The 10,602-nt window shown below is 39.3% G+C and overlaps 1 protein-coding gene across 1 annotated transcript in view; it reads right to left on the bottom strand.

Moving 5' to 3' along the window:
- The window catches only part of LOC143510292 (dynein axonemal heavy chain 17-like), a 38,241-nt gene that overhangs the window by 3,957 nt on the left and 23,682 nt on the right, over positions 1-10,602 (bottom strand). The window contains exons 42-70 of the mRNA XM_076999483.1: positions 10,468-10,595; positions 10,189-10,337; positions 9,769-10,051; positions 9,465-9,638; positions 9,172-9,379; positions 8,867-9,032; positions 8,659-8,761; positions 8,397-8,544; positions 8,218-8,309; positions 7,438-7,599; positions 7,151-7,315; positions 6,796-6,987; positions 6,400-6,666; positions 5,024-5,185; positions 4,641-4,874; positions 4,392-4,556; positions 4,198-4,293; positions 3,844-4,061; positions 3,541-3,748; positions 3,281-3,396; positions 2,964-3,156; positions 2,647-2,882; positions 2,313-2,435; positions 2,020-2,224; positions 1,138-1,302; positions 920-1,060; positions 664-834; positions 438-560; positions 125-318 (exon numbers count right to left, since the gene is read on the bottom strand). Coding sequence (XP_076855598.1) covers positions 125-318; positions 438-560; positions 664-834; positions 920-1,060; positions 1,138-1,302; positions 2,020-2,224; positions 2,313-2,435; positions 2,647-2,882; positions 2,964-3,156; positions 3,281-3,396; positions 3,541-3,748; positions 3,844-4,061; positions 4,198-4,293; positions 4,392-4,556; positions 4,641-4,874; positions 5,024-5,185; positions 6,400-6,666; positions 6,796-6,987; positions 7,151-7,315; positions 7,438-7,599; positions 8,218-8,309; positions 8,397-8,544; positions 8,659-8,761; positions 8,867-9,032; positions 9,172-9,379; positions 9,465-9,638; positions 9,769-10,051; positions 10,189-10,337; positions 10,468-10,595 — 4,987 coding nt within the window. The remainder of the gene's footprint in view (positions 1-124; positions 319-437; positions 561-663; positions 835-919; positions 1,061-1,137; positions 1,303-2,019; positions 2,225-2,312; positions 2,436-2,646; positions 2,883-2,963; positions 3,157-3,280; positions 3,397-3,540; positions 3,749-3,843; positions 4,062-4,197; positions 4,294-4,391; positions 4,557-4,640; positions 4,875-5,023; positions 5,186-6,399; positions 6,667-6,795; positions 6,988-7,150; positions 7,316-7,437; positions 7,600-8,217; positions 8,310-8,396; positions 8,545-8,658; positions 8,762-8,866; positions 9,033-9,171; positions 9,380-9,464; positions 9,639-9,768; positions 10,052-10,188; positions 10,338-10,467; positions 10,596-10,602) is intronic.

Below are 10,602 nucleotides of genomic sequence, written 5' to 3'. Positions count from 1 at the left end.
TAGTAAGTAATGTCAGATTCGTAAATAATCTATGTCAAAATTATTTAAAACATTTTTTGTATATTATTATTCAGTGTATAAGAACTCAATATTTAATATAAATATCAACAGGTATCTCTCCTACCTGACAGCATAGCACATACGGTCAGGTCTCATGCATCTCATCATACACAGTTTCTGTAAGCCAGTCTTCTTTTTCCACTCTTGAGGAAATTTCTCCTTCTCTGGAGCCTCAGACTCTACAAACTTCTTCCAGCGCTTGGCACAGCCTTCTATATCTCTATCCAGGTTCTGAAACTCATCCATTTCAGCCAAAACCTAAAGTGTACATGACAAATCAGGTTTTCATTGAATCTCAGTGGTGGTGCTTTACTTAATTATCACCCTTAAGCAACTTTGAGAGAATTCCTAGTTCAACAAATCAATATTATCAAAACCTTTACGCCACCCCATCCTTGGTTGGAAAGGAAATCAACAGGTGACACAAGGCCTGCTTTAAAGGGGAATCTCAGCAGGAAATCCAGCTCTACAGGGTTGATCTCTTTCTTCATGACCAGTATCTAATGATAAAGTGCAAATTAGAAATGCATTCTGACTGTGAGATGATGTTCTAAGTTAAGGAGAATGTTATAGAGACACTACAACAGAAAAATATCTACATACTTGAAAGGTGATTTGAGCAATAAAAGTCAGCTTATCCCTCTCAAACAAGCATCGGTTGGTGTACATGAAGACAGAGTAGGTGATCTCATTAATAAGGTTGCTCACTCGCTGTTTTACATCCTCTGCTGCCTCGGTGCGCAAAATAGCTACATCAAACACCACACTAAATGCCTGAAAAATTGACAAAAATGTCAACAACTCTCTTTATTTAGTTTCTCTACTTATTAATTAAAATGGAGCGGAGAGAAAATTTGACCTTCAGAGAAAACTGATAGAGGGGGTTGATTTTATTCAGGTCATTGAGAATGAAGTACAGCAGAGCTGCACGGACAGATGCAGGTCTGTAGCTCTCTCTTGCTTCATTGATCTTTGTCTCTGTTATCTTTGCTTCACACACCTGGAAATGATCGGTACTTTTCAGTGAATAGTGCTGGTCATTTTATGTTGTAATTGCCTCGTGAAAGTTGCTCTGACCTTTTTCTCAATCTCAGTTGCAGTGTGTTTGGTGGTTTCCAGGTTCTCCACTAGTGCTGTGTCACCAAGGAAGTTACCTGAGGCAGCTGAGAGACGAGCCAGCAGAGAGTCCTCTAGCTGCTTTAAAGTGATCTTAAAGGTGTTCTGCTGTTTGGTCAGTTCAGCCTGAGGGTCAGTAAAATGTAAGAAGCCTTTTTTGCTTTTTGCTATTTGACACAATTTAACTAGCTAATTAAAGTAATATAATATAATATCATGCTCCAGCTATCAAAGATAGTCACTCATTGTAAAGCCTCGCTTACTGGGTGTGCACATACGGGCAGTGAACATTTAACTGAGCTGTATCGCAAAAAAAAAAGAAAAAAATTATATATAGATATATATATCAAAAACATTTCACATTCACTTTCACTATAATATCCTTCTTTCTTAAATGTCTTTCTCTAACTTCTCCACCAATCTTCCTCTTTCTCAGCAACTATACTGAGAAACTACAACAGCTTAATATATAGTACTGGATGTCCATAGACAAGCATGCTAAATATATACTACGTATTAAAAGCATAGTTAACTGACTGGCTGAAAACCACAGATTCTGGTCATATATATCTGGTCTTATATTGATTACCCAGCAATATAAACAATAGAACTAAGAGATTTCTGTGTCCCTGACTGTAATGTGTATGACAAATCTGATTCTGGCAGAACACTGTGTAACCGATGGACATATAACAGCTCTAATGAAACATGAAAATAATCTGAATGTAATATCACTGTTTCAAAACATCTAAGCGGCTACTTCTGTACACTCTGCTCTGATCTGTTTCCCATTCATCGTAACATGTTGCGAACACCCTCCCTATGCAAGGTGGCACTGTTTACCTTAAGCTCTTCGAGGTCAGGTCTCTCTTTGGCCACCACAGCAGCTAATAGTTGATCCTCCAGCCCATCACGTGTCACCAGAAAATTTATCAATGTGCACTGTGCCTGCATCTCTGGTTTGTAATGAGGACTGAAATACTTTGTATGAAGAATGAGTCGAAAATTAGGGTGGTATTCTACCTCCTTATCACCGATACGGATGTACCTGTGGATTGAAACCTGTTTTAAAGCTGCCAGCTTCACTTGTTTAAAAAAAGACTTTGAGTACACCCAGTCTCAGTCAGAACACTTACTTTCCCTTCTTAATGGTGTTCCTTCCAAGCAGAGGGTCCAACACAGGCTCTACAGTCTCGCCAATATTTTCAATCAGTAATATGTCTCCACTGGATACAGCATTTTCTATACTTTCAAGGTATCTGGAAAAAACAAATGTTTTGTAAGTGACATTATAAACCATGTCTCCACTTAGCATTAAAAAATTATAATAAAGCTCACTAGTTAAATATGTTTCCTACATTGTCATTTTTTGTTGTTAGCACATGGATAAAGCAATGTAAGTAGTTTCTAAGGACAAATGAACAAATAAGCATAGATTCAGCTTTAAATTATCCTTTAGTCAACCCATACCCTTTTTGTCCCAGACGAATGATTTTGAGGTTGTGTCCATATTTGTTCTTGATCCATTTGATCCCTTGGAGCTGAGCATCTACTATCAAGGGCCAGCGCTCAGTGTTGCAGAGGATGGTAGCATTCTCAACAGATATGCGGTCACTAGGGAGGCCCTGGTTGCTCCAGGCTGCTATGTCTGCAGCATCAGTAAGAAGTGTGAGAGGATCTAGACCTTCTGTGATGGGAATGGGCACCTGAAATAGACGTGCAGGAATAAAATATACTAGCAGTTTGAACTGTAAAGTGGGACATTAGAACTTGTGAATACTTCTTACCTTAAGTTGCTTCAGGTAAGGCAGCCAGTATTTGTCCATGAGGTCTGTGCGGTACTTCTTTGTGAAATATCCAACATATGACACAAAAGCTGAAATAAGCATGACGTCACCACTGAGGGTCTTCTCCTGAATTTTGAACTGGGCAACTGATTCTGACCAGCGGATCTTCTCAGATGCTAAACCTCCAACAAGCCTAAACACATGTTTATTGTTAAGTCTGTCAGGAGGTGCTCCAACTAAAAAATTGGCATGCAACAACATATCAAACTTTTTCAAATGTTGATGTAAATTTATATAAGCATTTATGTTACCCTTACCTGTTGGCAAGAGAGATAGTGTTATATGTAGCATCAGTTTCTTCCTGACACTTTAGTTTGTCAGCTGTAGCTTTCTTAAACTTGGAGGTCAGTTTGGCCAAATTAGCATTTAGTTGCTAAAAGCATCAAAGACATGTATTTCAGAAACAACAATGAAGGTGAAATCTACTATTAGCCATGTATAGTATGTAATCTGCATTTTTGTTTTTGTGTGTGTGTGTATTATAATGTTACTGGCCATTTTTCAGTACACCACTTACTGCAATTTTGGATGTAATAATAGACAGTTTGTCCTGGGCTGCTGCTAATTCAGCATTGGCCAGGGCCAAGGCCTGCCTCTTGGGTTTCACATCACAGTAGACTTCAAAGAACCTCACAATGTTGAGACACCATGAGCAGAGACCAGCAGCAGCTATAGACTTAGAGCGGATGAACTCTGGCACAAATTGAGGGTCGTTTTTGAAGGGTCTTGGTGAGTGTACAAGAAAGGAAGATATTAAGATTGCTACTGTCCTTGAATGTGAGAGAATCAATAAGAAATCCAAAAAGGTTAGAACACTTACTGGAACGCTTTGATGCATGCATCAGGTATGTTTTCTTTATTGTAATTGATCAGACTGTTCAAAAAAGCATCTACTTTTGCCATCATGTTTTTGGCTGCTTTCCAGCTCTTGTCTTTGGGGATTTTGCCACCCGGAGCAAGGAGAATCATCACAGCTGCGGTGACATTTACCACAGCTTCCGGAGGAGAGCCAAATGACTTCAGCTCAGTTAAGTTGTTCTGCAGGACATAACAGTTGCTGGTGAATATTTGTTCATGTAAGTATCAGTTTTGTTGTATTCTTATTAATAACACTCCCTCATTTGCTTCAATACACCAGTGTGTCACCTTTCAGCATGTCAGCATTGGCACATACCTTGTTCAGTGTGTTTAAAGCCTCTTGTGCAGCCAGTAGAGCAGGCTCAGCTTTAGCCAGGTCTTCTTCACAAGACTTCTGCTCCTTACCTACATTCTATAAATGAAAACAAAGCAAAGAATAATGAGAATTTCAGTTCTCTTCACACCAAATTTAAATCCTCTTATTACCAACATTTGAAGTAATTGTTTTACCTTGGCAATAACTTGCACTTTCAGCTCTTCTTCATTGGCAATGGCCTTCTCCTTGGACACTTTCTCAGTTTGTACTGCTACAACTTGAATTAGCTTATCAGCATCTTCATTTTTCTGTTTGAGTTCTATTTCCTGAACTGCTAGTTTCGCTTTCAGGTCATCTACCTGTTAAACATTTATAAACAGCTTTTTGTCCATACTCAAGACAGTGGCTAAATTCCTTTACAGCTTAATTTAGTTACTTCTAACCTGGGCTGAGGTATTCTCCAGTTTGAACAGTCCATTCTCAAGTCTATCCATTTTTGAGAGTAGTTCAGTCCTTTTCACACTAAGCAGATTCTGATAAAGTTTAATTTGCTCCAGAAAGGTTTTTGGAGTGGTATAATTATAGCGTCGATCTGATAGGAGGTATAACCTTGACATGTCATTCACTGTTTTGTGAACATAGGCCATGAACTGACTTATGGAGTCCTTGATCTCAGGCTAAAGAAAAAAAAGGAAAGCATCTGTAGTTATCTACAATTTTTAAATCAAACAAATTTGCAATGTCATGCATGCAAACTAAGAGAGGTTCCATATAGAAATACAATAAATGTGTTAGTCTCTAAATGTGTTATTCTCTTGCTCTACACCTTAATGCCTTCCGTCTCAGAGAGGAAGCGAGAGCTGACAGACACGAGAGCTTCTTCTGGCCACTCATGGAACCAGTCGATTGATGTACAGGTTACAACAGCAGGGAATTTGCGAGCTCGAACTCTTAGAGTGGAGCCAACTGGTGAGAAGCACAATATCACCTACAAAAGAAATAATACACAATATGATCGCTTTATTAAGTAATCCTACGCTACAAATATTATAGGTCAGGCGTACTCAACTAAATTTGTCCGCGGCCCAATTTTGGCATATACCTGTGACCTGAGGTCCGGGGGGGGGGGCTGAGGGGTGTTGTGGTGTTTTGTCCGAAACGATATGTGGTAGAAACACCCCTCAAAACAGGGGAATGAACATTTACCTGACCAATTTTAATGTTGCTATGTGTTTCAGGTTTGAAAAGTGCTGGAATTTAGGTTAAAGTACTTTAAAATGCTTGAAATTGTAACTACTTGGTTTCACAACAAATATCTGTCTGACTGAATAGTTATCTTGTATTAGGTTAACAAATACGAGCCTCTTATAATTCCAGGACGAAACATGAGAACGTGAAGACGTGAAGATTGGGCGTTTTTTAAATAAACAACCATTAAATAATGTGATAAAAAGCGAATTATTTCGAGTATATGTATAAATATTTAACTTAATTATGTTTAACATGCTGGGAAATATTGAAATGGACCTTGAAAGTGACGTACAAGTGCTTTAATTCCACCTTATGAAGGTGTATGAACCCTGAAAACGTGACTTTGTTCATTGCGCTGAAGCGCGGCGCGCGCGAAGTTACAGGTGCACGACCTCGCGAACCGACAGCGCGGAGCCTCAGCGATTACCTTATTTTCGCCGCGCGGACCCTCGCGCCGCTCGCGAAGCGTCAACCAGGCTTGTAGCCCGGGGGGGGGGGGGTGGCGAACGTAAGTTGTTGAGCGGGGGTGGCAAACGTAACACTCGTGACGGAGTGTTTTTTCAATAGCCCTGAAATAAATGTTACGGTTTTGTTTTGGTCCGTATCCAGTTAATCAGGAATGAGATTGGGTCCGGACAGGACTGCGTTCGGGTCCGGATCCGGACCGCGGTCCGCCAGTTGAGTACCCCTGTTATAGGTTGTAGGCTACTGGTCTGATAGTTCAATGTACTCGTTGGTAAGCTGACTGATGGTGATTTTGTAGGTGGCACAATTGTGCCATTTTTCCCTTAGCCCATTTCAGGAATAGCTTATTTCCATAAAAGGACAAATGTCTGGAAATGTGTATAAATTATATAAATATAAATACAGTGCTGTCTTAGTTCATCCAAAAACCAAAATGGTTAATGCTATCTAACATGCCAGAAATTTTACATGACAAATGGCTGTCACCTTTAACTGTTTCCTGACTCTGTCAATGAAGAACTTCCAACAGTTTTCCCTTGTATCCTGCAAACCGATGCCTTTGACTTCATTCCTCATAGCACCAATAATATTTTCAATCTCATCATCCTGGAACAGGCCTGGGACCTCTCCTGATGCTAGAAGATCATTAATAAGAACCAGGAACTCCTCTTCTGCCACCTGGGAGTCTGTTATCAGGAACACCGTTCCAATGTTCTTCACACCAGCCTTCATGCACTGTACATTTAGGTCCATCTGGGAATTACGCAGTAAGATGTAAACTGTCATGCATCAGCCAATGCTCTGCCTGAATTGTATCCCCACACCCTTTTCCAGTGTGCATTCCAGTGTTAATAAATCGGTGAAACATGAATCAGTGTTTACCTTGAGGTCAGGGATTCCATAGCCCTTCCTGAGGGTGATCTGAAAGACTTCTAGATTACTTATACTAGCAGCTAAACGAGACAGGGACTGCTTTCCGCTGCCCCCAACTCCCACCAACAGTGCATTGCCCCTGGGACTCTCCAGTATACGGTTAATCCTGCAAACATGGGACATGGCATCCTCGAAAAGGACCTAAGCAGACAAAATAGTATGAGCTTTTTAAAACACCTTTAAAATGACTTCATTAAAGGCAACAATCTGAAAGTTTGGAGCACACCATTTTCTACATATTGACAGTAAAAAGCATGATGTCCAATGTCCTGTATGTAGTGATTTCTGTAACACTGATATTTACCAGGTTCATGACTGCATTTACTTCATTGTAGCTATTCAAAGCCTCAACCAACAGTTTATTTAATGCCACCCAGTCTGATATGGGAAAGTATTTTGGGTCTCCAATTCCTTGCGCAAAGTGGCAGTAGATATTTGGATTCTCAAAAAGCATCTCTGAACCTAAGTCCTTTAAGTTTTTAGAAAAATTGTTTAAAAAAATCATTTTAGTTTTCAACAGGCATAAAAAGTCTGCATATGCATTCTGTTTCTGTGACAAGTGCCACACATATTCTACTTCAATAAAATTACCTCAAAGCACTTTTTACAGACATCTTTCTGAATCTTCTCAAAGAGCTCATTGTCCTTCTCATCAGTTAACCTGTCCCCATAGACCCGACTGCATTCATGAAGCCACAGTCTAACCAGATCAGGAGGGGCTTTCACACAATCTGGAGTGGAGAACAGCAGACCCTGCAGCCAGACCAAAGTTTTCATTAATGCTTGCAAGGAGTTAGTATTGTGAATTCATTTTAGGCCATGTATGTAAAAAACACCTATGGTTTGTGCTCTACAAATGCTAGTGTAAATCAGCTAGTGTTACACTGTCACGCTGAGCCCCACACCACCTGTCAATCAAGTATGTGTTGTTTCTTTAGCCATGTGCATGTTCTAGTTTTTCTCATGTTCTTGTGTTTTATAGCCCACCCCCCTAGTAATTGTATTCAAGTGTTTCGTTTTTAGTCTGGTGTATTTAAACACCTTGTTGTGTCTAGTTAAGGGTTCTTGTTGTTCTTTGTGTTCGTAAGGTCTTTATGTTTAGGTTATACTACTTTGTCAGACTCTCATGGAATTGACCAATGCTTGTTTATATGACTCCGAATATGGAATGACCTTTAATAAATCGCTCTTCTCAGCATTTGCGTCTGGCTTATTGCTCCCTGACACCTGTGGTGTTACATACACTAATACTCATATTAACAAATTAGCATCTGAAGGTGTGTCATTCACTTTCATTTTATGTTTAATGACATCTCATCTTTTGGTATTTTGGTCACCTGACCCAAACAGCATATAAGTTAAGTTACATACCTGAAAAATGTTGGACAAATCCCTAAGATTGAACACATAATGAAACTTGACAGCAGTTGGCAGGAAAGATGTTGCTATTTTTTGGTGAAACACTGTTAAAGACAATAAAATCACTTTTTGTTTGTATATACAGTTAAACCCAAATTACTTGTGAAACATATGGTAAATGCCAAACTCACTAAGAGCTGAATTGACAATTGTTGAGCAAAATTTCTTCAGTGCAGTAGGAAATCCATTCATCTCCAGGTGTTGTGAAAAAATTGTGTTATAGATGCTGAAGAGGGCTTCTTCACCAGGAAAGCTCACAGCAAACACACAAAAATGTCTCTGACAAAGAGGGATACACACACACACACACACACATATGTATGTATGTATATATATATATATATACACATACAATTGCTGAGGAGAACTGGCACTGTGCACATCAAGGTTTACCTGTAGTCGAGGATCAATTGTGAAACTACCTGCAGTGGGGTTCATGCATGCTACATACTGGCAGTTGTGTATGTCTTTTAGTGTGAGCTTTTGTCTATCATACCTAAAGATAAATTAGAGAAATGGAATCAAGAGTAAGAAGATGAACAAAAATGAAAATAGTCAACACTGTTTAGTATCATGTGGTAGTGATTATAATACATGTTACCAGTGATCATGGTCCATGTGTTGGCGAATGAGTGTGTGAGGAGCTACAGTGAAGTACTTGTCCACCTCAGGCATGTTCAAATCATCAATGAAGTAGATTAATTTTTTGTTTCCTGGGGGACCATAATTACGGCCTGCTTTCTTCTCTAGAGGCTTTTCCAAAATGGCTGTTACAATATAATTACATAATCAGATAATGTTTTCAAGAAACACAATGCTACCAAAATTCGTTACAAAATAAAAATGTCATAAAAAACAATGAACAAAACAATAAAGAATAGAATGCTAAAATAGAGAAATACACACCTTGAAGCATTGCTGAAGTAGTGTAGAAGTTAAAAGGTACAGACTGAATCACATACTGGTCAGTACAAAGACTGCGCAGTTTGTCTCCCATGAGCACAGACTTTCCACTGCCAGCATTTCCCACCAACATCACAGGCCTCTTTCTTTCCATCAGCTCATCCATAAAGTAGCGGATCCGAATGGTTTCAGAAGTGTGAACCAAGGAGGCCTGAGTGAGCACAAAGAAAACATTACTCTCCCCATTCTTTTGGCTATACACATACATAAAATAGCCTCCAACAATGCTAATTCACCTGAAGTGGGATATCAGGATCGAGAGTGAATTTTGGCACTTTCTCTGTCCAAGGTGTGAATTTCTTTGACTCTCTGTCAATGTAGTAGTCAAACACTGTGCCCTGTGATGGAAACTTGATCGACTTGAACTCACTGACCCACCATTTGCTGAATTCCACACGATAGTCAGTAAGCTGATAAATAAGAAAGTTGTTAAGTCTAAAGGCATATAAAACATAAATCATGTAAACATAAAATTAAATAATTTTATTATAGGATACATTCCGAATACATTCAGATGTAGATTTGATAGGGACTTCAGACCTGATCTTGAAATATTGCACCTCCAAATGCCCAAATACACGCAAAGACAAGGTAGAGTTCATAGAGCTCCTTGCTGGAGTCAGATGGAGTGTTTTCAGGAACAAGGAGGCACTCCATGAGGTATAGGAGTGTCTGAACTAGTGCCATGTCTGGGATTGGTGTTATCTTCTTAAAGTTGAATTTGAGCTTTTCCAAACATGTTGGCAGATACTTATTAAACAAGTTGAACAGATTAGCTTTCTCTGACTGCACCTCTCGCTTCTCAATCCAACTCGTCACAACTCTAAAGATTTAACAAAAAGTTAAGAGGTATGTGTACTAACTATATTTTTAACAACATGACTGATCTTATACTTTTACAGGTTATGTAATTTGTTTATGAAACAAATACACTGCTAAAGTTAGAATGACAGGACGTACGGATTCCAGCCCAGATCAGCATGATTTATGAAGAGGATTCCAGCTCTAGACACTGTGGCAGGAGTAGCAGTTCGAAGATCTTTGATCTCAAATACCAGTCGCATGGTTGGATTCAAAGGTATACGCTCATTACTTGCTAGTGTCAATACCTCCACGCACCAAGGACAGGACAAAGAAAAGAGAGCAAATACCCTCAGTAGTGTAAGGCACATCATGGCAATTTAATTATGAGAGCGATGCAGTGTGTGTGGTTGAACCACAATATACCACATGATATACCTTATTGTCATCCATAACTGTGTTGAGGGACTCAATCCACATAGGGTCAATGTCACCATCCAACACAATCCATTTTGGCCCATTATGAGTTATGTTAGCCAAGTCCCTCATAACACATGAGAACAGACCTAATCC

The sequence above is a fragment of the Brachyhypopomus gauderio genome, chromosome 3, assembly GCF_052324685.1.
Source record: "Brachyhypopomus gauderio isolate BG-103 chromosome 3, BGAUD_0.2, whole genome shotgun sequence".
NCBI classification, from domain to species: domain Eukaryota; kingdom Metazoa; phylum Chordata; class Actinopteri; order Gymnotiformes; family Hypopomidae; genus Brachyhypopomus; species Brachyhypopomus gauderio.
The sequence above is the reverse complement of the archived record's forward strand: the minus strand, read 5'-3'. Positions and strand labels throughout refer to the sequence as shown.